This window comes from Muntiacus reevesi, chromosome 18 (genome assembly GCF_963930625.1).
Source record: "Muntiacus reevesi chromosome 18, mMunRee1.1, whole genome shotgun sequence".
Lineage (NCBI taxonomy): Eukaryota > Metazoa > Chordata > Mammalia > Artiodactyla > Cervidae > Muntiacus > Muntiacus reevesi.
The window spans coordinates 35,869,084-35,897,078 of NC_089266.1; the positions used below are offsets into that span (position 1 = coordinate 35,869,084).

A 27,995-nucleotide genomic window follows, 5' to 3' on the forward strand; every position below is an offset into this window, starting at 1 on the left:
CAGTCCCACGTTCTCTCTGCTCCTCTTTGCATCTGGATAGCACAAGGAGGACTCTGGGTTTGGCTGCTGTGGCCAGTGGACCAGGCTCTTGGGCGAGGCTGCTACAAGGTCTGCAGAACTCCTGCCAGCTCCAGATGGACATTCTCTGAGATGCTGTCATTTCATCTGGACAGCTGGCCCGTAAAAGCCAAGGGAGGCCGTCTGGGTTCCTGTGTGGCTTTCCTGGGCAGGGCAAGGTAATGCCCAGAAAAGGCGTCATCATCAAAGTTTTCTTTAGGCCTAGAAGGCAACTTGGATGGTAACTTGTTTCCCGATGAACAACAGGCCCAGGCGCTCTCAGGCAGAGCCGGGACTCACAGCAGGTGTTCAGACAGCGGCCCAGCTTGTCAGTAGCCCGGCCTGGTCTCTTCACTGCCCCACTGCTCCCAGAGTTCCATGATTAGGTGAGGGTGGGTCTCCTTCAGGGCTTGGTAGAGGCGATCTTTGCAGGCCCAGTCCCAGGATCGGCTGAAGCCAAACAGCTTCCGCATCTGGCCTGGTGCGGTGGCCTCTGCCCGCACCCCCTCATACTGTTCTTCGCTCAGCACCTGTCCATGCAGCTTGTCCAGGACAGGGTCCACGGATGTCACTCGAGCCACCAGCTGCTCCCGATATCGGTCCACAAAGTGCCTCAATCTCAGGGCAGCTGGGGAGCCAGGTGAGGCTGGAAACGAACAAAGAAGGGCTCGTACCACCGCCCCTTCCTCTGACCCTCCATCTCTACTTCTCTTCGCTCAACTTTTCTGCATCCCTGGCTTCCTTCTGCCCTGTAAAGACATTTGACCACCAGAAAGCCACTTTTGCCCTGCCTCACGTCAGCACCTGCCCATTCTGCTTGAGCTTGGAGTGGGGCTCTTGGTGGAGGCATCTGAGGTGGTTTGGTGGGAGGTGCCAGGGCTCCCATGGGCAGGAGGAAGGGGCATGGGGCACACAGCACTCTCCAGGGCCTGACTGCTTGTGAGATTTGCAATGAGAGTCTTTCCTTCCCCTCTTCCCAACTCTCCAGGACCTGAAAGTGCACCCCAGAATTGCCACTGGCTCATGCGGTCTCTAGCACCTGTTACTGACCTCTGAGGCCTGGAGGGGCCAGAGTAACTGCCCGTCTGAGATCTCCTGGAGGGAAACAGAGATGAAGAAGCATCTGTAACAGTGTTGGTTATTTACACACGCGATACTCCTCTAAACTCCTACCAACTTCTGAGATTCTCTCATTCTGAGAACAAGCTACGGATAAATTCTGATAGAATCTGGAGTAAGGGCTGGAAGGGCCTTTAGAGATTATCCAGGTGAATCCCTTCCTTATGCATATAGGGAAACTGAGGCCCAGAAGCCATGATTAGACAGAGGGTGGGAGAGAGATAGGAGGCATCCAAGTGAACAACAACAGTTTCTCTCAGCATCCCAGACATGGTTTATCCAGTGTTGTCCTGAAGGGAACCCTGGTAGAGAACTAACCAGGGTTTAGATAGCTTAAACTATCTAAGATGTCCTTAAATAGTTTAAGGACGTCTTAAACTTCTGAACAGACATCTATCTCCTTGCCCATGTTTGGCCTTCTAGATTCACACAGATCAAATCTGTTCTGAATTTTGATGTCAGAAGATCGAGGGATTTCCCTGGTGGTCCAGTGGCTAGGACTGTGTGCTCCCAATACAGAGGGCCTGGGTTCAATCCCTGGTTGGGGAACTAGATCCCACCTGCTGCAACTAAGAGTTCACGTGCCACAACTAAAAATTTGCAATGCTGCAACTAAGACTGGCCCAGCCAAATAAATAACTTAAAAAAAAAAAAAAAGGAAATCAAGAAAACCTTAGCACTTGGGAGTAGTGTGATAATTTCAATAGCAAAACAACAGAAATGACTCAAGGGGCTTAGACAGTTACTTGCATAAGGCGAGAAAGGGGCTGTTTACAACAGCTCATGTGGACAAGGCCTGAGAGTCTGAGCAGACTCAGGTTCACTGTGACCTGATGGTGTGTGGAGGTGGGCACAAGATAGGGGAGCTCCAGCTGTGGCTTCGGGAGCATTGGGTTCATTTGGAGGGTGGAGGAGGGTATTCCACATCCCCCCTGAAGACTGGACACTCAGGGAGTCCATCCTGGCTCATCTGTAAATGGCAACATCTACCAGGAAGATGTCTGAATGGCAAAGAATTTAAAAACCAAAATACAAGAGGAATGATGGAAGTAGAGATATTTAACTTGCATAAGAGGAGACTTAGGGGAGGCCTTGATCCCAGTCTTCAAGTATTTCTTCTTGAAGAGATACTCTTCTTGATACTTTCTCCTGGGCTCTCCCAGGAGAAACAGATTAGAAATAGAAATAGATCTGTCAGCTCCAAGGGACAGAATCAAGATAGGCAAGGAAGTTGGCTTAGTACAAGGAAGAAGAATAATATTACTACTATTTACTAGGGACCACTGGGCTTTACTGTTTCCAGCTCAGATGGTAAAGAATCCACCTGCAAATGCAGGAGACCCAGGTTCGACCCCAGGGTTGGGAAGATCCCCTGGAGAAGGGAATGGATACCCACTCCAGTATTCTTGCCTGGAGAATTCCATGAACATATGAGTCTGGTGGGCTACAGTTCATGGAGTCGTAAAGAGTTGGACACGACTGACTGACCAACACTTTCACTTTTTACTAGGAACCACAGCACGAGACATGAACATATCTCATTTTACTTAATCTTTCCAACAATTCCACACTTTACAGATGAGAAACCCAAGTTCAAATGAATTAGGTAATGTTCTTAAGATGACCCAGCAAGTAAAGGCCCTAGCTGGGGCTGGTGAGTTCTCCACCTGTGTCTGCACCCAAGCTGGGACCAAGTAAAGTCCATTCTCTTTCTACCACACTGTGATGCCTGTGCAGCTCAGGATGGAATGTGACCAAGAACCAACAAAGGCTGGTTGTCCTAGGAAGGACTGTCCAGGAGATTTTGTTTCTTGGGGGTGCTGGTGTTGGATTAAGAGATTGTAAAATTTCTTCCGTTCCTGAGAGTTCAATATTTGGATTTCCTTTTGCCTGCCTTGACAATAACTGAATGATCCTGGTTAGAGTATCTGATATTGACAGAACTGGCCTAATCCATACAACCATACAACCATCTGGCATCTAGTTCTTACTCTTTTTTTTTTTTGACCACATGGCATGTGGGATCTTAGTTCCCAAACCAGGGATCGAACTTGTGCCCCCTGCAGTGGAAGTTTGGAGTCTTAACCACTGGACCACTAGGGAGTCCCTTAGTTCTTCCTCTTTCATCTACCTTCCCAGCTTTCGTGAGAAACTGCCAAAAACCTTGTGGGTATCAAAGTCTATTCAAGGGCAGAGTGGACACACATGGTGCAAGAGAAAGCGAGCACAGGGCTTACAGTCAGGTTAACCTGAACTCCGAAGAATTGATGCTTTTGGACTGGAGTGTTGGAGAAGACTCTTGAGAGTCCCTTGGACTGCAAGGAGATCTAACAGTCGATCCTAAAGGAAATCAGTCCTGAATATTCATTGGAAGGACTGATGCTGAAGCAGAAGCTCCAATACTTTGGCCACCTGATGTGAAGTACTGACTCATTGGAAAAGACCCTGACGCTGGGAAAGAGTGAAGGCAGGAGGAGGGAACAACAAAGGATGAGATGGTTGGATGGCATCACCGACTTGATGGATATGAGTATGAGCAAGGTCCGGGAGTTGGTGATGGACAGGGAAGCCTGGCGTGCTGTAGTCCATGGGATCGCAAAGAGTTGGGCACGACTGAGCGACTGAACTGAACTGGACTGAACCTGAGTTCCAATTCTCCTCTTATCAGTTGTTGTCACTAGGAAAAGGTGCAGAACTCCCCTGGACTCTTTCTTTTCATCAGAAAGTTGTGATAATACAAACTCTCTCTCACACACACACACACACACACACACACACACACATTCTTTGACTTTCTGTCGTTCCACCTCTGTGCTCCCTGGACTTGACTTTACCTGGCTTCACCAAGGCTTCCCACACCACAGTCTCATCTTTCTTGCTTCTTATTTGCAACCTGATCCCTGACCTCAAATGGCGAACGTAGAACTCAGAGAACAGCTGAGATTCTTGAGGGCTCCGATAGCAGAGCTCCAATTCCTGTAGAGAGAGAGAATCACTGCGTGAGAAGCCACCTTTCAGCCTGCCAGTAAGGTCTTTCCCCACCTGACTTAACCTCACTTGGCCCTGCTCAACTCTGACCATCTCCTGGACTGAAGTCAATCTTTAGATCCTGCTTTTTTCTTTCTTTTTTACATCTTTATTTATTTTTGGCTGCACTGGGTCTTTGTTGTTGCCCAAAGGCTTTCTCTAGTTGTGGAGAGTGGGGGCTAGTTCCCTGACTAGGGATTGCACCTGGGCCCCCAGCACTGGGAGTGTGGAGTCTTTTTTTGGTGGGGAGGGTGAGTGGGGGAGTATGGAGTCTTAACCACTAGACTGCCAGGGAAGTCCTTGGTGGCTTTAATTGGAGGTCATTGTCACTCTACAGCCCAACTCTTCCCAGTATTGTCCTCATCCTGAATGTGACCCTCCCAGCTTCCTGTCTCCTACCCTTGGAAGCATCCCTGCTCACCCTAAATCTCACTTGTTTTCTGTGCTGGGCTTAGCCACTCAGTGGTGTCAACTCTGTGACCCCATGAACTGTAGCGCACAAGTTCCTCTGTCCATGGGGATTCTCCAGGAATCAAACTGGGGTCTCCTGCATGGCAGGCAAACTCTTTACCAGCTGAGCTACCAGGGAAGCCCCACTTGCTGTTTGCCCAACCCCAGTTCACCCGGTCCCTGGGAAAGCTCTGAGACCCACTCACAGCTATTTCCAAGCAAGACCTCTGACCCCAGCGATGGCTACCGCCTGGGCTGCTCACCTCCGGCAGTATTTCCAGCTTCTCTGAACCAGACACAGTGTAACGGGAGCCCATGTAGAGCGGGGTCAGTGGGGGTGGCTTGTGAATTCGCACAAACTGGAACTTCTTTTCTTCATCGTCTATGGCCTGAGGAGTACAGAACAAGGATCAAAGCAGCAGATGTGTCTGGCCCCTGACTCAGATTCTGCCTACAGAACCCGGTCTGAACAAAGTGAGATGATGTTTCTGTGTGTGTGTGTGGGTGATGGGGGCTGTACCCCGCCTGCTGGCTTCCCACCCCCCACCCATGCTTGACCTCTGCTGTGCTCAGGGTGGGAATTGGTGATGTTGGAGAAGACATGGTAACAGGGGAAAAGAGACAGTTCTAAGCTCCAATATTTTGGCTACCTGATGCAAAGAGACAACTTATTGGAAAAGACCCTGATGCTGGGAAAGATTGAGGACAGGAGAAGAGGAGGATGTCAGAGGATGAGATGGTTGGATGGCATCATCAATGCAGTGGACATGAGTTTGAGCAAACTCTGGGAGATGGTGAAAGACAGGAAAGCCTGCAGTCCATGCTGTAGTCCAGGGCATCACAAAGAGTTGGAGATGACTTAGTGACCAAACAACAACAACAATAAGCATGGAAACCACCCATTCTTTTGACTCCTGGGAAGAGGCTTGTCCTGAGATGAGTGATGGTGTGGCAAAGTCAGCTGGAGGAGACCCTGGGGGGGCCAGACTAGTCAATGGCTGGGCAGGAGCAGGACTATTTACCCACTTCAAGGTCCCTGCTTCTAAGCGGCCCATCCCAATTCCCAGCTGACCCATCTAGGGGACTCTTTGGTCATGTTTCCTGTTTGTCGTCAAGCCCACCCTGGCCCAACCTTTCTGGCTCTTATTGCCACCTTCTGAATGGAGCAATCGCTGGGGATCAGGTAGAGGTGGAAGGTAACTTCTTCAGGCTGGAGGTAATGGTAGAGCAGCACAGTGGAGGTGATGGGAATGAAGCGCAGGGCAGTGTGGACCATCCTCAGTAGAACTCCCATGGGCGAGAAGCTGGGGTTTTCCAGGGCGGCGTAACATGGCGTCACCCTGGCTGGCTTCTCCAGGAGCATCCCCTCCTCTTTGAAGTGGGCCACTTGAAACCGGGAGATGTCCACATCGTTCCCTGTCAAGGGACGGATATGAGAGGCAAGGACTTAGTACCTCACTGAATCAGACTTGGCTGGAGGAGTGATGTCCTTGAGTGTAGGCTCGGTGGTCTTCCTAGGGAAGCCATCGCGCTTGGCCTGCCACCTTTGGGGGCTTCAGATAATACTGATTCTAGGGTGGGAGCACCACGGAAACTCCCTTTAGCCAAACCCATACAGAGGACCAGCCCCTGACCCAGGAGTCGGGAAAGCTAGGCACCCTGTGGTTACTGGCTGGTGTGGAGTCTCTAACCATGAGGGTCACTGGGCGATGTGGGCGGGTTTGACTCCAGGCAGAGGGAGGACGAGGAGGAGGAAGGGACAGTGAGGAAATGGAGCAGCCGAGGGTAGTATACACTTGTCCAGTGTTTGGCCACCCACCCTTCATACTCTTCTTTTAGGGAAGAACCCCTTCCCCACCAGTGGGGGGGTCTCAGCAGGAGACAAGCGGGGCCTCCCACCCTGGAAGCTGCTATTCCCTGGTGGCTATGATGCAGGCATGTGACCAAAACTTGAGTAAGTGAATGCTCCTTACCAGGACCTGGATCTAGAGAGAATGAAGAAAGATTCTTCCGGCAGTAGCAGTGGGTCGAGTCCAGCGGCCACCATGGCAGGAGGGTCCTACAATGGCTATGCCTGCAGCACAGGTCTCTGCCTAGTTTTGTTGGTTCTCAGCATCCTTGCACACTGCCTTTTTTTTTTTTTTTTTAATGTTGCCTCATCTTCTGTTAAGTCTACAAGTTACTCAGGAATCTTTTTATATATTCCTTTCCTGCCTAAATCAGCCAGAGTTAGTTTGCAGTCAAGAAATCTGACAAGGTATGGACACTGATGAGTTTGAGATGAAGAGACAGCTTGAGAGATGAAGGCTGGTAGTGGGAGAGGCACAGGCTTGGAAATCAGGAGTCCTGGTTCCATCTCTGTGTTGTTTGGAAACTGCAGTGATGCAGTGGTTTCTGGGTAGCAGAGGGACATCCAGCAAGCCAGGCAAGGCCTTTAGGCTGATGGGCACCAGTCAGAACATTGCTGACTGATTTTAATCCCAGAAAAGGCCCCCAGAGAGCACATTCATTGCTTTTTTGGGTGTGAAAATAATATCACCGTGGTATACACCATCTGACAAAATGCTGAAGAATTCACTAAATACAACTGTAATTACCATCTTTCTTTTTCCACTAGTCTTTCTTTGAAGCAACACCTTTTCATGTTTCTGTCATAGCCCATGGATTTTTTTTCAATTTCTCATCATTGTGTGTCTTCCTCTTAGTATCATGACAGGCGGTGAGTATCCCCGCGTGTCTTGTGGGAGACTGGGGTTCCATTCCCCAATGGGGAGACTAGAGTACTACCTTTTGGGCCTGTTTGGTGGCTCAGATGATAAAGAATCCGCCTGCAACGTGGGAGACCTGGGTTGGGAAGATCCCCTGAAGGAGGGCATGGCAACCCACTCCAGTATTCTTGCCTGGAGAATCCCTATGGACAGAAAAGGCTGGTAGGCTACAGTCCATGGGGTCACAAAGAGTCAGACATGACTGAGCGACTAGGTGCAGCACAGCACGGAGAAGTCACATCTTTCAGTGATCATAGAAGCCTCCTGGCAATTCTCTCTGAATATTTCATCTTCTCCATTCTCTCTGCCATATCCGCTGGAATTCTGATTAGGTGTATTCTAGGCCTTCTCATAGTATACTATCCTCCATGTCACTTAATCTTTTTTTTTTTTTTTAAATGTTTTCCTATTTTCTTTAATTAACTTGTTTCCAAATTTGATTTATCATTTTTAATGATTTATTGCTTTTTGCTTATTTTTTTCCCAGGGTGACTTCTATAAGTATATGGTGGTTTAGTCACTAAGTCGTGTTGAATTCTTGGGACTCCATGGACTGTAACCCAACCAGAATACTGGAGTGGGTTGTCATTTCCTTCTCCAGGGGATCTTTCCAACCCAGGAATCGAACCTGGGACTTCTGCCTTGCAGGCAGATTCTTTTCCGACTGAGCTATGAGGGAAGCCCCATAAGTATATGAAACGCATTTATTTTGTGTTTTGTTTCTGATTACACAAAATGTGTGGAATCTTTATGGGGTTGATTCTTATTATTTTCTTATTTTTAAGTTATTTTAATTAATTAATGTATTCATTTAACGGGACCAGTTCTGGTACCTGTGTTTCTTCTGGTTCTCGTTTGTGATGCCTTGTTTACCGTTTGTAATTTTTGACTGTGAGATTATTTTTTTATAATGTTTTACTTTCAGAATAATTGATATCCTCTCCTTATTGTGTTTATTTATGACTTTCCCTGGGTCTTCATCACTGCATGCATACAGGCTAGTTGCAGCAAGTGGGGACCTCTCTGCTTGCAGAGCATGGATTCTAGAGCACAGGCGCAATAGTTGTGGCTCACGGGCTTAGTTGCTCCACGGAAAGTGGGATCTTCCTGGACCAGGGATCGAACCCATGTCTCCTATATTGGCAGGTGGGTTCTTACCCACTGTACCACCAGGGAAGCTCAATGTTAGCTTGTATTGTACTTTCTATTTAGGGAAGCTTTTAAGTAATTCAGGCAAAAATAATTATGAGTCTGGGGACAAAAGTGCTTCAAAAAAGGTATGCCCAGAACACCATGGAATGAGAGAAAAGCTGTCTCCATTTCTGTTAATCCTTTCTCAGTCTCTCTAAGGAAGCCATGAGTCCCCTTCAGGACATCTCCTCTAAAGCCCTTTTCAGGCCCATTCTTATCACTGTCACCTTGCTTCCGCCTCGCCCTCCTGCTTACCTTGGAAGGCCACAAAGTGAGGGAGGAACACCACTGCCACAGCGCCTGGTTCAGCCTTGATGTCAAACAGAGGTCCTGCAATCAGCCAGCTGTGCTGTGGGAAATTCCTGTTCAGGAACTGGTCCCAGGCACAGAATTCAATTTCAATGGTTGCTGGCCCTCTCACCTCAAAGCGGAGACCCGTGTTGGGCCAGTGGTAGAAGCCAGGCACGGGCAAGAGAACTCTGCAAAAAATGGGGAGAAGTGGACACTGGATTACTGTACGCAGACTCACTGAGCACCTACTGGGTGCCAGGCCCTGTGCTGGGCACTATGCATCCTATAGAGTGGCTATAAGCCCAGACATTGACGTCAGTTGGATTTGAATTTGAATCCTGGCTCCCCTGGGCTTCCTGGGTGGTGCTAGTGGTAAGGAACCTGCCTGCCAGTGCAGGAGACGCAAGATGTGAGGTTAAAGCAGCATAACAAGTCAAATACAATAAGTGGTCTGTCTTTGGATCATGATTAGAACAAATCATCTGCAAAGACACACTTTATACAATTGAATGTATTTGAATAAGGATTGGATATTGGACGATATGAAAGGCTTAATTGTAAACTTCTTGACGTGTGAAAAATGACATTGTGGTTATGGAAGAAAGGTCTATGTTTGAAAGGTATCACAAAATATTTAAGGCTAAAAACACCCATTTCTTTGGACTTAAAAATACTGCAAAAAAGGGGCGGAAAGTAGATAGTTGAAACAAAGTTGGTAAAATGAAGGTTGAAGCTGAATAGTGGGTACATGGAAGTTCCCTGGACTCTACTTGTATGTCTATTTAAAATTTTTCATAACAAAATCTCTTTCCAGGGACTTCCCTCGTAATCCATTGGCTAGGACCCTCAGCTCCCAATGTAGGGGGCCTGGGTTCAATCCCTGGTCAGGGAACTAGATCCCACATGCTGCAACTAAGACCTGGTACAGTCAAAAATAAATAAATACAAATAAATATTAAAAAAAATCCCAACCAACGTTCTTCCTCCCCCATCCAAACCCCTTCGTTTTTCATAATAAAACACCAACCAACATCTCAGCCCTGTCTTTCTTTGCATGGTGGTGTGGTGAACGGGGATACAATGGACCATGATTGGGGTGCAGACTGTCTGTGGGGACCCAGCATGGGGATGGAGGGGGTGGGACAGGCCGGGCCCCCTCACTTACCGATACAGGCTCCTTTCTTTGTCAACTGCCTCAGTAGCCACAGGCCCTGTGGGGCCCCAGAGGTCATCCTCGGTCCCCAGAGACTCCATATGCCCGTCCCCCGGAGGGGCAGGAGAAGACAGACAGAAGGGTCTCACCTGTGCTGCTTGAGGAGAGCTGCCCTCTAGAACAGACGGGGCAGTGGCCAGCTTTAGGTTCTCCTGCCTGGCTGCCCCCGGCCCCCTAGGCTAGACCACAGAGGGGCCCTTCCCAAGGCCAGTCTGCCTGCTATCCAAGGGGGCTCAACTCTGCTGCCTCCCCTTGCCCAAACCCTCCTCCCTCCCCTTTCTCACTTCCCAGAATTGTTGCTTTTCCCAGCACTCCTTGGGTGATCAGCTTTTGAGGGGAACATGGCTCCAAAGACGGACAGGCAGAGATGGAGAGGGGATTCCAGGCCTTAGAAGCCCAGAGTGGGCCTTAAGAGACTGGGCTCTGGTTCAGAGTATGAGTCATGCTGTAGATATTTAGGAGAGGAACAGTCCAGCCCCCTGAGGCTGGGAGAGGGAAGAGAGGGAAGCAGAAATCCTGCAAGGTTCGGGGAGTGGAAGATCTCTCATGGAGTCTCCCCTAGGTGTCTCTGTCCCACTCCAAAGGCAGGAGGATGGAGGGAATGGCCTTTCACAGCTGCCATAACCCCCTCCACCCCCGCAAGCCCACATAATGATGCTCCCAGCCTGGCCCCTTCAAACCTGATGCTTGTCTCTGTCGCTTGAGTGAGGATGTATCGCTCATCTCTGCTCCACGTGGGACCTCGTGAAGGATCCTCAGACTTGGCTTCCTGGGTAGAATTCATTCTCTCTAAGATCATGGAGGATTCTGGGGGCTGTCTCCACGATATCCCCACTTGAGTCCAACTCATTGGAATTTGAACTCCTGATCCGCATTGGGCTTCTCCTGTAGCCCCTGCTTCCATGAATGGCCCCCATCCACCCAGCTGTTTAAACCAGAACTGAGGCATCATCCTGCCTTCTCCCTTGGCCAATTTGAGAGCTGATTGATCACCTTGACACAACCTCCAAAGCAGCTCTTTTCTCTCCATCTCCATGGCCTCCACCCGGTACAGGCTCCTTTCTTTGTCAACTGCCTCAGTAGCCACAGGCCCTGTGGGGCCCCAGAGGTCATCCTCGGTCCCCAGAGACTCCATGTGCCCGTCCCCCGGAGGGGCAGGAGAAGACAGACAGAAGGGTCTCACCTGTGCTGCTTGAGGAGAGCTGCCCTCTAGAACAGACGGGGCAGTGGCCAGCTTTAGGTTCTCCTGCCTGGCTGCCCAGGCCCTGACATCTGTGGCTGGAACCACTGCCTCATCTTAAAGGGTTCCCTGTTTTTGCTCTTGACCCTCTGGTCCACTGTCCACTCAGCAGCTGATCTGAAAATGGGAACCTGGCACAGAACTTCGATACTGAAGCCCTGAAATGTCTACTGATTTGGGGAGTAAGATCGAAATTCTTAACGTGGCCCAGAAGATGTTAGGTACTGCCTCCCACCCCCAGCCCCACCTGTGCCAGTTTCCCAGCTCCCGTGGCTCTAGATCAGTGTTAAAAATCACCTTAAGCCCTGGGTTAGAACATGGATTCCTGGGCCCATCCCAAGATTCTGACTCAGCAGGTCTGGAGTGGGGCCTTTCTGCTGAGCTCCTTACTGTTGTTTAGTCGCTAAGTCATGTCTGACTCTTTCACGACCCTATGGACTTTAGCCTGCCAGGCCCCTCTGTCCATGGGACTTTCCAGGCAAGAAAATGTGGGTGGGTTGTCATTTCCTTCTCCAAGGTATCTTTCTGACTCAGGGATCGAACCAGAGTCTTCTGTATCAGTAGGTGGGTTATTTACTATTGAGACGCCTGGGAAGCCCTCTGAGCTCCCAGGGAATGTTGATTCTGCTGCTGATTCTGAGGACCACACTTTGAGTACCTCTGCTCCAGGTCCTTGACCTCCTATTCCTCAAAGAAGCTAAGTTCAGTGCCTCTACTGAAACGGCAAGTAAAACATAGACCAGCTTAAACTGGTTTTGCCGCCCATAAATAAGTTAATTGATTAAAGCACCCTTGAGTTATTTAGATAGCACCCCCACGTGCAAGATAGAACCTGTGTCTCCAGTATTCAGAACCCACAATCTTCAGTCTACAGAACTCAAAGGATAGAAATGTTGCCCCAGGAGCCCTTCTTGGGGCTAGAAGTCCTTCAAAAAAGGAAGATCTGGCTTCCAGCAGTGCGAGTAGCTTGTTTGACTTATTTGAAATTAGCCAATCAGCTTCCAAGATTGACATTTCTCTAAACCCCTTAAATGTCGCCCTGAACCCTGGATCGATTTGAGAGCCTTACCTCCTGTGCCCTTGCTACTGGACCTTGCAATAAAGCTCTTTCTTTTCTCAAAAGCCAGTGCCCTAGTCTTGGCTTCTATGCACTTCAGGCATCTGGCTCTTGTTCGGCGAGCTACACCACCTCTGCCTGGAATCAACCCCTTCCGGGCCCAGCACACCCCTCCCATCCTTCAGAACTCAGCTCAGCTGCTCTGCATAGAATCTAGTGGGCCCATCAGTGTCCTTAAGAAACCCAGATGTAGTTCTGTGGGCGGAGGTGGGAGGCTGGGGTGGGGGTGGGGGTGGGGAGGGAATAATTTGCACCTGCTGGGCTGAGCTCTTGAAATTTGGGCCCTTGTTCACTGTTGTGTGCCTCACACATCGTGTGAGGGATACAGGGCATGTTCTGTGACAAGTGGGTCCTCCTATGTATATTGGCTGGTGAGGGTCGGGGAAGAGGTGTCTGGCACTTCTAAGGCTCTCTCTGTCTTTGTCTCCCCCTAGTGGTCATTGCTTTCCAAGTTCCAAATCTCATCCACGTACCCATTCACCTTTTTTTTTTTTTTTTTTTTTTTTTTTAAATTTTCTTATTGGAGAAGGCAATGGCAACCCACTCCAGTTTTCTTTCCTGGGAAATCCCATGGACACAGGAGCCTGGCAGGCTATAGTCCATAGGGTCACACAGTGTCGGACACAACTGAAACGACTTGGCACGCACACATTCATCTAATGGAAAGGTTTAAGCAGAGGAGTGGCATAATTCCGTTCGCACTAAACAAATCAACGCCTAAACCTCTCTCTGGCTGCCGTGCCTTCTTGGTTTCTTCCCGGCTCTGCCGTGTCTGCCTCCACCCCATGTCTTTCCCCATCTCTTGGTTCTGGACCTGCCCCAAGGACTCAGCCGACCCTGGAACAGCAAGAGTGGGTTCTGAGTCTCCCCACCTTACCATATCCCGGAGACTAGCAGCTGAGGCTTCTCCCTCTCCAGGGCCCTCAGCATCTCGGTCACCTCCTCGCTCAGCTGAGTCTGGTCCAGCCTGCAAACACAAAGGAAGCCCGGTTCTCCCAGGACCCCTGCGTGATCCCAAGGTCCTTGGGGGCTCAGGATGGTGGAACCTGCCACCTCCCAGAGGAAACTGTCGCAGGTTGGGTTTGCTGGGAGTTGGGCTCTGAGATGGAAAGTGGAGTGAGGTTTATTAGGGGGTGTTCTTGGATCAACACCAGGGTGGCGGGGAGAGGGAAACAGGTCTGGGCAGAGAGGAAGAAGTTGGGCTGTGATGCCGTCTCAATGGAGACCTCAGCCAAGGCTACTGGAGGCTCTGAAGTTGGGATGATCCCTCAGAGCTGTCCCAAATTGGGAGGAGGCGCTGGGTCTTTATACCCTGACATTGGTCAGGCCTTAGATGCAGATCACTCCAGGAATGGGATGAGATCTTGGGAGAGGGGACCCTTGTAGGCAAACGTCATCCCAGTAGCTGGCTGTCAGTAGCATTCCCAGTGGCTGAGGTTTACATCCTCATTCCTGGAGAGCATCTGGGCGGTGGCTCACAGCGCCCACCACAGAACACCCATTCCCCACAGCCTGAAGATGACCACCCAGGGGTCGGTCCTGGGATTTCCTGCTCAGAGGCTAGATGGTTTGCTGGAAAGGCGAGTGCCCGTTTCCGTTCTCCTGGCCTTGTGTTCTGGGCTGCTTCAGATTTCAGATAGCTGTTGCTCTTTCTGGGCCCCCGTGCCCTCCTCTCTAACCCGGACGGACAGGCTTCTCCACCTGTCGTGAGCCCCAGACAGGACTCACTGTAGAGGGCAGTGCACGCCGCACTCATTGCTGCGATCAGAGCTAGTGTGCCCTAGGGAAAAGATGGAGCCCCCCACGTAGACGGTTGTCCCTCCCAGTCCGGCCCTGGGACTCTGGGGGGAAGGAAGCAGAAACCTTCACAGGACCACAAGGCACATGCTGCTCTGAGGCAACCCAGGTCTGTTCAGTAACCAGTGAGCTGGCCACAAATTCAGATGTCCCGGCTGAGGCCAAGCTCTGGAGAGGCCTTGCACTATACAGCCGGAAATGCTTGGTGGGGAGGGAGCTGGAGTCCCCCTGGTTGTAAAGGGTCAGGGTTAGCCTTGGGGGAACCCATTTGCAGAGTGTTTATCTCATTATCTTGCCCCGACTTCACCTTTAGGCCTGAGAGTCTAAAGGAGGGAGTCCTGGCTGAAGGTGGCCAGGGCCCAGGCTTTGCAGACCCCTCGAAGACCCAGATTCGATCCCTGGGTCGGGAAGATCCCCTGAGAAGGGAATGGAAACCCACTCCAGTATTTGTGCCTGGAAAATCCCATGGACAGAGGAGCCTAATGGGCTACCATCCTTGGGGTTGCGAAGTCAGACACGACTGAGCCACTAATATTATGATTCCCACTACATTTCTAAGGGCTGCTGGAGCTCAACAGAGGACCTGAGCCGGTGGGGGATGGAGGAGGGTCTGGAGCCCTCAGCTCTCTGAGTGTGTGACAGGGTCCCAGCCAGGAGCAATAAGCAAGGGCTCAGCCAGAAACAGCCAGTGGACTTGTTCTCAGGAAGTAAAGGAAAGAGGAAGTGGCTGAGAGTCATGGTAGGGGCTGCTGCTCAGAGAACATCACCCTCAGGGCCTGCAGGGCAGCAAGGAGGGCTGGGGGCTTACTGCTTGTCGGCTGCACAGGACTCCAGTGCTCCAAGCCCATTTCTGTCTGAACTCTGTCCTAGTGTTCACAAGCATTTTATTGATATGATGGCCCCATTAGACAGATAAAGAAACCAAGTCTCAGGTGAAGAGCTGCCTGAGTCACACGGCCTAAGTAAGTGGCGTCACTGGTGAGGAACCCTGGCTCACCGTGCATTTGTCTGTCCCTTTTCTTTCCTCTGTCCAGTTCTGCGGCACTGGCATCCCCTCCCTCCATTCCCTGCCCTCTGCCCAGAAGGGGCCCGCAGAGCCTCACCATAGGAGTATGAGCTGGCAGGAAGGGTGCCTGAGTCCTTCACAGAGCCTCCTCACGCCGAGGTTGTCCAGGTCATTCTGCAGCAGGTTTAGCTCCATCAGGCTGGGACTGACCCTGAGCACAGAGGCCAGGTCCTGGCAGCAGCCAGACGTGAGGCCGCAGCCTTTGAGCCTGTAGGGAAGACACATGTGGGCCTCCAGTCAATGTCCTAACTGGCATCTGGTTTTCCTTTCTAGTACCTATGGCCCTATGAGGGTTCTAGGGTGACATTAAAGGAAGATAAAGACCTGCCTGGCTTGCAGGAACCTGGGAGATTTAAATATTCCTCTTGCAGCCAAGGAGCCACTCAGGATAGAGACCACATCCCCTTTTCACTTCCATGTGATTCCGTGAATCCTGCTCACTCACTATATCGATGTTGTATGATTAATTTACACCGATGTTCCACTGGGATGCCTGGATCTCATTGTTAACTACCTTGGCCCTTCCAAATGCCCAGAGTTACCTGACATAGGTTTCAGTATTTTGTGGGTTTCAACATTAAGGGTGTCTACAATACAGGATGAGAAAAGAGCGAGCTTCTAATATAAGAACAAAAGTTAAGGAGGAATATGAGGGCTTCAGTGGGAATCTTTCATGGCCTCCATGAGCCCTTGCTTTCTCTCTGCCCCGTGGTGCTAGGGCAGATCCTTCTGCCTCCCCGTGCCCACCCCACAAAGTAGTGCCAATGAGGAGTAATTACAGCAGTCGCTGCAGCTTGCAGGTTGGCTGTCTCAGGCCCTGGCAAAGGTGCTCAGCTCCCGCGTCCAGGATTGTGTTGAAGCTCAATTCCAGCTGCATCAGGGTTTGGCTGGCACTCAGCCCAGAGGCAATGTCCTTGCAGCTCTCAGCTGTGAGGCCGCAGCTGGCCAACCTGTGGGAGACATGTGACGATGGCCTTGCGTTTACTTATCTGTTGATTCCACAATCACCCATGAACAACCTGTTGAGCATCTACACCTGTGGGCCAGGTGGAAGTCAGTAAGCCCCCAGGCCCCCCAGAAATGCACAGGCACTGGTGGATAGACATAGAAACAAATAACAGTAAGTCAGGTTTTCTATCTCTTTGGATCAAAATCCTCCCACGTTTTCCCAGGTCATCAGAGAGAAATTCATGGTCCTTGACCTTGTCTGTGAGACACTGGCGGTCTGACTCCTTGTCCTCTCTGTCCTCATCTCATATTCCTTTTAGCTGCTTCTCCACTGGCCTCCACACTGTTCCTTAAACACTCCAGGCGTGGTCCTACCTCAGGTTCTCTGCACTGGCTGTTTCTTTTGCCTGGAACAAGCTATCTTACCTGATAGCTCATGGCTTATTCCCTCACCTGCTCCCAGGTCTTTGCTCAAAAGTCCCCTTGCAGGAAGCTTGCCTCACCACCCTCCCTATTTAAAATGGCACACCCAGCCCCAACTCTCTACTCCTCTTTGCTTTACCTTTCTCTCTAGTCCTTACCACATGCAATATACTTTACTTGTTCTTTTGACTTTTTGTCCCCACCGCCTCTGGAATGTAGTCTCCGTGAAGAAGGGGTTTTGCCCATTTTCATTATGAGCTGTACCCAAGTGCCCACAGTAGTGTCTGACACGTAGTAGGCACTTAAAAAGTAGATGGTGCCCCAAGGGACAAGTCAAGTGCAGCTGAAGGTAGAAGAAATTATTAATTTTGACAAGGGAAGGAGGTGGAAATGTACGAGGAATGCCTTGAATGATGAGTCGTTCATCAAGACGCCCAACCCAAGCAAAATCTTCTTCAGATAAATGCCCAGAAGTGGGATAGCTGGCTCACATGATAGTGTTGTTCTTCTTATTTTTTTTTTTTTTTTGAGAAATTTCTGTACCATTTTCCACGGTGGCTGCATCCATTTCCATTCTCACCAACAGTGTATGAGAAAGTACACATTTTCTCCACATCCTCTCCAATACTTGCGATTTCTACCTTTTTGATAATAGCCATGTTATCAGGCATAAAGTGATATCTTTTTTTGGCAGTGCCATGAGGCTTACAGGACCTTAGTTCCCCAATGAAAGATCAAGATCAAACCCACAGCAGTGGAAGCACTGAGTCCTAAGCACTGGACCACCAGGAAAGTCCCCAAGTGTCCCTTCCTTAAGGACATTTTCCACTGGAGACCCTTATCTGGCCCTGCAGTTACACCTTTATTGGCATGGTTCCTTGACTAGTGTCGGTCTTTTGCAATCCCTCTGAGAATGGACACCCGCCTGTGTTTGTTTACCATGGTGACCCTGGCACCTGGCACAGTGGTGGGCCAGAGAGGGGCTCAATGAGTATTTGCTGAATGCAAGGACAATTCCCCCTCCCAGAGTCAGCGCCCGTCTTAGATCTCCTGTCCCTCCCCGTTCAGAGCAGAGCCCAGGCCAGACTCACCGCAGGGTCTCTAGGTGGCACCCAGGGCATCTCAGGGCCTCATCAAGACTCTGTACTGCAGAGCGGCTCAAGATGTTTCCACTCAGGTCCAGTTCCTTCAGGTTACCAGTGACCCGGAGGACGGAGAAGAGAACCTGCCAGCAGGCCTCTGTGACTGGGACCCAGCTCAACCTGTGGAGGGAGAGAGGGGTTGGAGGGCCTCGGGCTGTGTGTGCAGGGTGGGAGGTGCTGTCCTCAGGGCTGACCAGCCTCCCTGACTGCCCCTGAACACCGCAGATAAAAAAGATGGAAAATGGCCCCCTCTCCCCTCGAGAAACTTCCAGACTGAGGCAGAAGCAGACATCCACGATGAACTCTTCAGAGGAGTACGACAAGGGCTGTGGACTGACGAGCCTCAGAGGAGAGAGGCCCCCAGCCCAGGGTGGGGGCGGCAGAGGGGGGCAGCCAACTATAAAACAGAATGTCCAGTGTGGTTCAGTTTTGCAGTGAAAATCAGCATAAAAAGACCAGATGATATACCTCAATTCTTTTTTTTTGTTTGTTTCTTTTTAAAATCTTTTGGCTGCTCTGCACAGCATGTGGGATCTTAGTTCCCTGACCAGGGCTCGAACCTGTATCTCCTGCATTGGCAGCATGGAGTGTTAATCACTGGACCACCAGGGAAATTTCATACACCTCAATGTTTAAAAAAAGTTTTTATTTTTAAAAAAAAAATTTAATTTTTAAATTATGAAAGCATGATAACACATTTACAGGAGACTTGGAAAATATAGAAAAAATCATCTAGTTACATAGAGTTCCACTGTTTACCATAATTATTTTTTAAGTAGGTAAATTAAGATTTTTATTTGGAGTTTCAATGTCAAACTCTCAAAAATTACTAGAATAAGTAGACAGAAAAGTAGAAGGATACAGTAGATCTGAAAAGCACTACTTAATTCAGCATAATTAAGATGTGTACAGTTTTCACACAATAGCACCATATACTTCAATTCTTAATGATAGTCATTTCTGAGTGATGGCATTCTGGTTGATATTAATTTCTGTCTTTTTGCTTCTCTACATATTCTTATTTTCCTATAATGGACATGGGTTTTGCTGTGGGAAAAAACCCTTGAAAGTCTGAAAAAGCAAAAACCCAAATCCAACATTTCTTCCTCTGACTCTTCTCTTGTGTGTGATTGTGTGATTGTGTGTGATTGGGCTTCCCTGGTGGTTCAGACAATAAAGAATCTGCCTGCAACGCAGGAGACCCAGGTTCATTCCTTGGGTTGGAAAGATCCCCTGGAGAAGGGAACGGCAACCCACTCCAGTATTCTAGCCTGGAGAATCCCCTGGACAAAGGAGTCTGACGGGCTATGGTCCATGGTGTCGAAGAGAGTCGGATGTGACTAACACTTTCACTTTTTCCCCCCTTTTTTTGTGTGATTACTCCCTTCCTATGGGCTTCCTAGGTGGTGCTAGTGGTAAAGAATCTGCCCACCAATGCAGGGGACACAAGAGAAATTCTGGGTTTGATCCCTGGGTCAGGAAGATCCTCTGGAGTAGGAAATGGCAACCTTCTCAAGTATTCTTGCCTGGAAAATCAAGGACCCTGGCAGGCTACAGTCCATGGAACCACAAAGAGTGTGATATGACTGAGCATGCATGTGTGCGTGTGTGTGTGTGCGCGCACACACACACACATACACGCACACTCTCTCTCTCTCTCTTTCTGCAGCCAACATCATGCCTTGCTGTCTGTTACCGTAGCATCATACTCAATTGTAATTACTGGGTGGTTGTGTGTCTTCTACCCCAGGTTTTGAGTTCTTTGAGGCAGGAGTTTTGTTTGTTCATCTGTGATCTGGAGGATCCGGCCTAAAAACAGTGCCAGATAAATATTCACAGAACAAATCATAAAAGGACTAAATGACCAATACTTCTACTGAGGTTGGGGAACCTGGGTGGGGAAGTGAATGGGGTTGGAGGATGTTTAGAGAAAACTCTACCGTCACACTCAGGTTGGTGGGGGCGGGTTTTAGGCTAAGTGCCTGGGGTACAGGAGTGCATTATTGACACAAAGAAGTCAGATGTGTGGGGGAACATGGAGACTACCTTTCAGACCCACACATTCTGTGATGGAGGAGATCTCTGGACCAATGCCATGGTCAACAGCCATCAAGCGGAGTGTCTGAAGCAGCTGAGGGAGCGGTCGCTTAGAGACAAACATGAGGGAGAAAGGGAGGCCAGTGGGCTGTGTGGAGGGGAAGTCAGGTCAGCACGGGAGGTGGAGAATATGGTGGTTGTCAAAGGACAGGACGAGGAGTGGCAGGACACAGCGGGCCCACCCAGAGGCAGGCAGGTCACATCACTTGGATGGACCCTGCTGCAGGGGATCTTAGGCAGATGGGGGATGGTGGGTGGGTCTGCCGTGGTGGTCGCTGGAGGCCTCGATCCTTGAACCCCTGGGGTTAAGTTTAGTGAAAGTGACTCCAGCGCCTAGGACAGAGGAGCCAACAGAGGAGCCAGAGAGAAGAGAGGGTGGGGTACTCACAGCACTGTGTCGGCGGGCCTGCATGCTCCTTGGTGTTGTCCGCCCTCATTCAATTGAAGACGCCGCACGTGGCAGCAGAATCTAATGCAGAAAGTGAACACAAGCAGCTCCATGCTGGTTCGGATGCACACTCTCGTTCCTTGGAAATGGGCCATTGCTTGTGTCAGGAACTTCTCGTCCTGAATCTCGTACAAACAGTGAAACAATTGCAGAGAGTAATGCTCACGCCAGACTTCCAATTCAGCCCACCGCAGCAGTGACTCCCGCTTTCTCTCCCAAGACAGCTTGCATTGGAAAATGTTCTCCACCTCTCTCGCTCCTTGCTCACTCAAAAGGCCAGATAGGAAACGCACGGTCGGTGCCCCAAACAGGTTTTTGATCCCATATACTTCTACCAACTTTTCCATGCTTCCAGAGCTGTTAGGATGGTCACTTTTGTCCCCCATGTCCCATAAGGCAAAGGACACTGCTGCAAGAAACTCCTGGAAACACAGGTGAATGAAGCTGTAGTTCAGAGACATGGGGTGCTTTTGAAGAACATCCATCTTTAAGGGAGTGGAGTTGATGACCCCATCTAATCCATGCTTCTTGAGGTCCCCTGGACTGAATAGAGTCTTTCCTTGCCAGATACCCTCAGCAGCTAGAGTACAGAAGCCCCTCAGCTGAGTCCCCAGGGGCTGAGCTTGGATAGCCTGGGAAAGGTAGCGCAGATAGAGGGCTGTCATGGTCTGCGACCTCAGTGAGAGTTCTTCCCCTGCCTCCATCTGCTGCTTCAGGCAAGTGCAGGCCAGCCAGGACGCCAAGGGCATGAGACACATGGTCAAGAGGGCTTGGTTTGATTCAACCACGCTAAAGGCTCTAGTTGCTTGGCTTTCCTCTGTGAAATATTCATAGAAATAGTCCTTCCTGGAGGACTCAGAGAACCCCAGGACCTCCACCCAACAAGGCTGCTTCAAAGAAGGAATGAACCTCCGCAGAGCTGCGGTCCGAGCTGTGATCAGCAAGGATGCCTCCGGAAATATGGTTTTCTCCAGCAAACTGCCCAGTAGTGTCTGCACCGGCTGCTTCTGGCTCCAATGCAGACAGAGCTCCACCCTCTGCTCCTCCGAGACCCATTCCAGTTCATCTAAACCATCGAGGATGAAGAGCAGCTGCTCCGGCTGAGACTGGACCTGTCCAGTGGGAGCCACAGTGGCGGACTGGTCTTTTGTGATGAGTTCCTCCAGACTTGTCAGCTTGGACGCAGCCAGCTCTCTGCAGTTGAAGTAGAAGACATGCCGGAAGTGGTTCCTGTATAGCCGGCCCTCCTCCCAGGCTCTTCTCACGTGCCTGGCCAGTGTGGACTTCCCGGCTCCAGCAACTCCATGCAATACGACTGTGTGGGGCCCTTCCTGGGGACCCAGGTCTGAGCCAAATAAGTCTCTGACCTCAATCAAATGCCCTTGCTCCTCAACCATCCCGTGATCCCAGCTTCCCCAGTTCAAGGACTTGTAGTCTCTGGGGTAAGGAGTGTGTAGAAGTAGCAGCTGCACGAATTTTTGGTGCAAATCTTCATTTTTCCATGACCAGGTGGGGCAAGGTCTCTCTCTCCTTTGGTCCTGGTATCTCTCTCTGCTTCCTAAGTAAGGGAGGGAGAGATAAAACATAAAGGTATAGGATAGATTTGTTCACTTGTCCCTCCTTCCAATACTCAGCAACTGTTTTTTGCAGCTGCTCAAGCCACATGCTGTGCTGGCTGCTGATTCAGAAAAAAAGGAAATCGAGATTAGAAAAACAGTAGAGAGGCTGGTGAGATATCTGTACTCCCACACTCATTACAGCACTATTCATGGTACGGAAGCATGATACGAAACAACCTAAGCTGTTTCAGTGGATGAATGGATGGATAAAGGAGATTTAGTCTATTGATCTAGGTATCTACCTATCTCTCTATAATGGAATATTATTCAGCCATAAAAAGAAGGAAATCCTGATATTTGTGATAACATGGATGAACCTGGAGGGCATTATCCTAAGTGACATAAGCCAGACAGAGAAAGACAAATACGTATGGTATCACTTATATGTGGAATCTAAAAACAAAAAAATTAACCTTATAGAAACAGAGAGAGGAATAATGGTTCCCAAGCATGAGGGGGTGAGGGAAATTGGGAGATGTTGAGCAAAGAATACAAACTTTCAATTTTAAAATGAATTAGTTTTGAGGCTTTGATGTAGAGCATGATGATGATAGCTAATAATACCATACTATATGCTTGAAACTTGCTAAGATAGCAAATTATAAGCATTCCCAACACACACACACACACACACACACACACACACACACACACAGAGGTATGCAAGGTGATGGATATGTCAATTAACTTGATTGTAGTAATTATTTCACAATGTATATAAAATCTGTACACTTTTAACATAGTACAATTTTATTTATCAATCATGCCTCAATCTTGACTGGAAAAATCAACAAAAAAGAATTCAGCATTAGGAAAAGTTGTATTTCTTCTGAACTGGTCTTTTCTATTCTGTTGAGCAGGGCTTCCCAGGTGGTACAGTGGTAAATAATCCACCTGCCAATGGAGAAGATTCAGGTTTGATCCCTGGGTCAGGAATATCCCCTGGGATAGGAAATGGCAACCTATTCCAGTTTTTTTTGCCAGGAGAATCCCATGGACTGTGCTTGCCATGGAGTTGCAAAGAATTGGACATGACCGAGCAACTGAACGCACATGCATTCTATTGAGTAATAGATACTAGGTAACCAACCCATTGTCTTTCCCTTTTTGCCCTGGTTGCTAGGATGCTCAGAATCAATGAATGTTTTTTATAGCAACTAATTAACCTCTTGGCTTTCATATTTACTTCTTTATGTTTAAGGTTATTACTTTTGTATGTTTTGGTAAGATGCCTCTTACATATCACAAAATTCTTTCTTCTTTTCTTCTTTTTATTCTTCCCTCCCTCCTTTTTTTCTTCCTTCCTTCTTTCCTTCCCTGAATGGGAAAAAGTATGATTAATTAAGTCAGTTAATTCATCTCCAACCTGGGTCACATTTTAGGACCATGAATTCTTCAAGTATACTCCTACCTGGGTGCGGAAGGGATCATTTTAACAAAACATCTCTCAGATTTCAAAAGGGACTTCTCTCATCATTGAGGTCAATGTTAAGAAGATGCCTTGTGCATGTCCTAAGTCACTTCAGTCATGTCTGACTCTTTGTGAGCCTAAAGACTGTGTAGCCCTCCAGGATCCTCTGTCCATGGGATTCTCCGGGCGTGAAAACTGGAGTGGGTTGCCATGCTCTCCTCCAGGGGATCTTCATGATCCAGGTATCAGACCTGATTTTCTTACATCTCCTGTATTGGCAAGGAGGTTCTTTACCACTAGCACCACCTGGAAACCCTTAGATGACAAAGGAAGCAGAACATTAAATGTGTGGATAGTGGCATTTAGAACCAAACATGGAACAACAGACTGGTTCAAGTTTGTGGAAGGAGTGTGTCAAGGCTGTATATTGTTGCTCTGTTTATTTAACTTATACCCAGAGTACATCATGCAAAATGCTGGGGTGGATGAATCACAAGCTGGAAGCAAGATTGCCAGGAGAAATATCAATAACCTCAGATATGCAGGTGACACCACCCATATAGCAGAAAGCGAAGAGGAACTAAAGAGCCTCTTGATGAAGGTGAAAGAGGAGAGTGAAAAAGCTAGCTTAAAACTCAACATTCAAAATTAAGATCATGGCATCCGGTCCCATCACTTCATGGCAAATAGATGGGGAACAATGGAAACAGTGAGAGAGTTTATTTTCTTGGGCTCCAAAATCACTGCCGATGGTGACTGCAGCCATGAAATTAAAAGACGCTTGCTCCTTGGAAGAGAAACTATGGCAATCCTAGATAGCATATTAAAAAGCAGAGACATTGCCGACAAATGTCCATCTAGTCAAAGCTATGGTTTTTCCAGTAGTCATGTGTGTGTGTGTGAGATTTGGGCCACAAAGAAAGCTGAGTGCTGAAGAATTGATGCTTTTGAACTGTGGTGTTGAGAGTCCCTTGGACAGCAAGGAGATCCAACCAGTCAATCCTAAAGGAAATCAACACTGAATATTCATTGGAAGGACTGAGGCTGAAGCTGAAGCTCCAATACTTTGGCCACTTGATTAGAAGAGCTGACTCACTGGAGAAGACCCTGATGCTGGGAAAGATAGAAGGCAGGAGGAGAAGGGGACGACAGAGGATGAAATGATTGGATGGCATCACCGACTTGATGGACATGAGTTTGAGCGAGCCCCGGGAGTTGGTGATGGACAGGGAAGCCTGCGTGCTACAGTCCATGGGGCCGCAGAGAGTTGGACAACACTGAGCGACTAAACAGCAGCAGTGGCATTAGAGAGAGTGGAGGCTGAATTCCATCTCTGCCATTCTGAGAGTTTCTATTTTCGAGCCTCAGTCTTCTTATTTCCAAGGTGGAATAATAATAACATCCATCTCATGGAGTGGTCATGAGATTTTATACTGTGCAAGCAAAGCACATGGCACAGAGCCTGACACATAGAGAGTGTCCATCTGACTTGCTCCAGGCCATTTGGGGCCTGAGAAGCTCATCAGAAATGGAATCTTTCTGTTCTGACTCTAGGCCAGTGACTGTCCACTCACCAGGTGATGTGTCTCCTCTAATGGATAATACTCCTGCATTTTAATTTCCAGGGGCTTCCTGGAAACAGTGCCTTAGGCAGGTGGAGAGATTCTGGCAGTAGGATTTCCTTTTTATTTTTTTAAAAGTAGTTTTACTTCTTTATTTATCTTTGGCTGCACTGGGTTTTCATGGCTTTGTGGGCTTTTTCCTGGTTGTGGCAAGCAGGGGCGACTCTTGTGCTTTGGCGTCTCAGTGCAGTGGCTTCTCTTGTTGTAGAGCATGGGCTCCAGGGCGTGTGGGCTTCAGTTGTTGTGGTGCACTGGCCTAGTTGTTCTGCAGTATGTGGGATCTCCCTGGAACGGGGATCGAACCCATGTCCCATTCATTGGCAGGCAGATTCTTAACCACTGGACACTAGGGAAGTCCCAGCAATAGGATTTCTGGAGAGAGGTCTCAGATGTTTGCCAGACCCTTTCTGCTCAGTCTATCAACTGGGCCCCCATCCATGTCTTTGCCTCACCCACCCCTTTCCGGAAGCTCAGCAGGGGCCTTACCTGTGCAGCTGTTTCCAGATGTTTCAACCAGTGGCCATACAGTCCCAGGACCCTCCTTCTCTCTGGGCTCTGGACAGGAATGACTTGGGGGTTCACAGACTCTCAGGACTGCAGTGGAGGTGGGGTCATTGGGTAACTCTTGGCTTGGCGACTCATGATATGGGGAACTTGGAAAAGCTTGGTAAATGCTTAGGGAATGGTCTTCAGGGGAGAGAGACAGGAAAGAAAGGATCATTTATTGAGCACCCATTTCAGGCTCATACATTTTAAATTCTCACAAAAATCCTGTGAGATGGTGTTGGTAATCCAATTTTTAAAATCACAAAGATGAAGGTACAATTTAATTATCTTAATGCTCTGAAACTTCCTCTATCAGGTAGAAAGATTTTGATAAACCCCCTGGGGAAGGGAGTTAAGCTGCCCATTTCAAGCAACAACAAATAGTTACTAAGTGGCATTCTAAAGTAGAGGGTCCTCTTCATTGCCAGGCACTGTTTTATTTTTAAAAAAAATATTTATTTATTTATTTGGCTGCACAGGGTTTTAGTTGCAGCTTGTGGGTTCTTTTTCTTTTTAGTAATAAAAGTTGTTTATCAGTTTCACAGTCAATACCCAGACGAAAAATAGAAGATAATTACAATACGACTTGTGGGTTTTTTTAGTTGTTACATACAAACTCTTAGTTATAGCATGTGGGATGTAGTTCTATGACCAGGGAAAGGACCTGGGTCTCCTGCAGTGGGAGTGGAGTCTTAGCTGCTGGATCAACAGGGAAGTCGTTAAATGCTTTATCATTTTATTCAGGCACTGTTTTGCCAGACAATGAAACTCAGGGTATGCAAGTTTGGGGCAGAGGGGAACTGCTCTGCATCTTCAATAAAGGAAGAGTCAGTGAGACTGGGTAGTGAATGTGGGGAAGGACAAGAGAGAAGAAAGCTGGTGGGGGCACAAGAGGGGACCTTTGTGGGCAGAGAGATGTGAAAAGCCTAACATTTTTCTTCTACAACATCTTGTAGAGTCTACATCATATATCTGAACTTCTGTGCACATGGGTTATTTTAGTGTGGAGTTCAAAGGTGTGTAAATTCTGTACTGTGGCCTGGGGTGGTGTGCAGAGTAGATCAGACGAGGAAATTGAGACACAGGAGGATGAAGTGATTAGTTTGGTGTCATAGAGCAAGTGGGTGAAGTCATGGTGGAAACTGAGGGTACTGGAGCTTGTGACCATCACTGTTGAGGCTTGGGAGTGGAGTGGTGAGAGTAGGCATAGAAGGAAGGGGAAGGGACTTCTTTGGTGGTGCAGTGGATAAGAATTTGCCTGCCAACGCAGGGGACGTGGATTTGGTCCCTGGTCTGGAATGATTCCACATGCCGCAGAGCAAGTAAGCATGACAGCCATGACTACTGAGCTTGTGAGCCTAGAGCATGTAGTCTGCAACAAAAGAAGCCGCTGCAATGAGAAGCATGGACACCGCAATGAAAAGTAGCCCCCGCTTGCCACAGTGAGAGAAATCCAGTATGCAGCAGCGGACACCCAGTGCGGCCAAGAATACTGGAGTGGGCTGCCATTTCCTCCTCCGGGGGATCTTCCCAACTCAGGGATCAAATCCATGTCTCTGGCATCTCCTGCACTGGCAGGTGGATTCTTTACCACTAGCACCTCCTGGGAAGCCCAAGCTGGGGATGGGGACCTTCAAAAAGCAGCAGCAGATGGAGAGAGAAATGACTGTACCAGGAACGGGTGGTTCTAGGTTCCAGCCTTGGCTGTCTCCAGATGCTGTGTGAACTTGCACTTTGATACTGGGACAAGAAGAGGAAGAGGCCAGGGTGTGGCTGGGGTTTGAAGCCTGAGTGACTCAGGATGATGGAGGCCAAAATAAGAGAAGTTAGGAGAGGGAACTGGCTTAGGCTGAGGGGTGAGCCTACCCTTCTCTTGGGGTTTATCTGGAGAACCAAGTCCTCCTTGGAACTTTCTAAACCACCCTGACCCCCAGGATCTTCAAAGTCCACTGAGATTGTGAGTTGAGCTCTGCCTGGGCAAGGACCACATTGCACCAGGTTGGGGGAGATTCACTGTCTGACCAACATGAGTCTCAGAGTCCCCATCTTACCAAATCGGAAGGAGTGCAGTCTCAGCAGAGGGATGCTACTGAAAGATCATTTTTAGGCCCACTGTACCCACCACCCTGCTTCTGGCTCCTCCAGCCTTCTGTAGTTCCTTCTGACCAGGTCTGCATGGAGTTACAAGCCCACTGGCTGCCTCAAAGCTGCCCCCCCCACCCTGCATCCCCCCACCTACCCTGCCTCAGGGCCCCTCAGCAAGCCTCACCTTTCCAGGTATATCCAGATGTGAAAACTAGGGATCTTGACCTCTGTTCCATTGAGGGTTCGAGCACTGGTTGATTAGGCTTGCAGAATTTCAACACTTCGGTGGAGGTGGGCCAGCTGGGGGACTCCAGGTTG

The 27,995-nt window shown here is 49.0% G+C and overlaps 1 protein-coding gene across 1 annotated transcript; it reads right to left on the reverse strand.

Annotated features, from left to right (window-relative positions):
• Window positions 1–367: 367 nt before the first annotated feature.
• Window positions 368–27,949, reverse strand: NLRP1 (NLR family pyrin domain containing 1). Its single transcript, XM_065909325.1, has 15 exons — window positions 27,862–27,949; window positions 25,533–25,733; window positions 20,335–21,952; window positions 17,799–17,969; window positions 16,116–16,286; window positions 15,374–15,544; window positions 13,351–13,440; window positions 10,797–10,885; window positions 10,069–10,231; window positions 8,868–9,091; window positions 5,807–6,069; window positions 4,917–5,042; window positions 4,011–4,152; window positions 1,108–1,152; window positions 368–703 (listed from the first exon to the last, which is right to left on the reverse strand). The coding sequence occupies exons 1-15, from the start codon at window positions 27,911–27,913 to the stop codon at window positions 387–389; spliced, it is 3,843 nt and encodes a 1,280-aa protein (XP_065765397.1). The 5' UTR covers window positions 27,914–27,949; the 3' UTR covers window positions 368–386.
• Window positions 27,950–27,995: the final 46 nt, after the last annotated feature.

Coding starts and splice junctions, on each gene's coding strand:
- NLRP1 (XM_065909325.1), bottom strand. CDS start 27,913: ATGGAACAGAGGTCAAGATCCCTAGTTTTCACATCTGGATATACCTGG. Junction 17,970..20,334: donor AGGCCCGCCGACACAGTGCT/GTGAGTACCCCA, acceptor CTCCCTCCACAG/GTTGAGCTGGGTCCCAGTCA. Junction 6,070..8,867: donor TCACTTTGTGGCCTTCCAAG/GTAAGCAGGAGG, acceptor GTCCCTTGACAG/GGAACGATGTGGACATCTCC.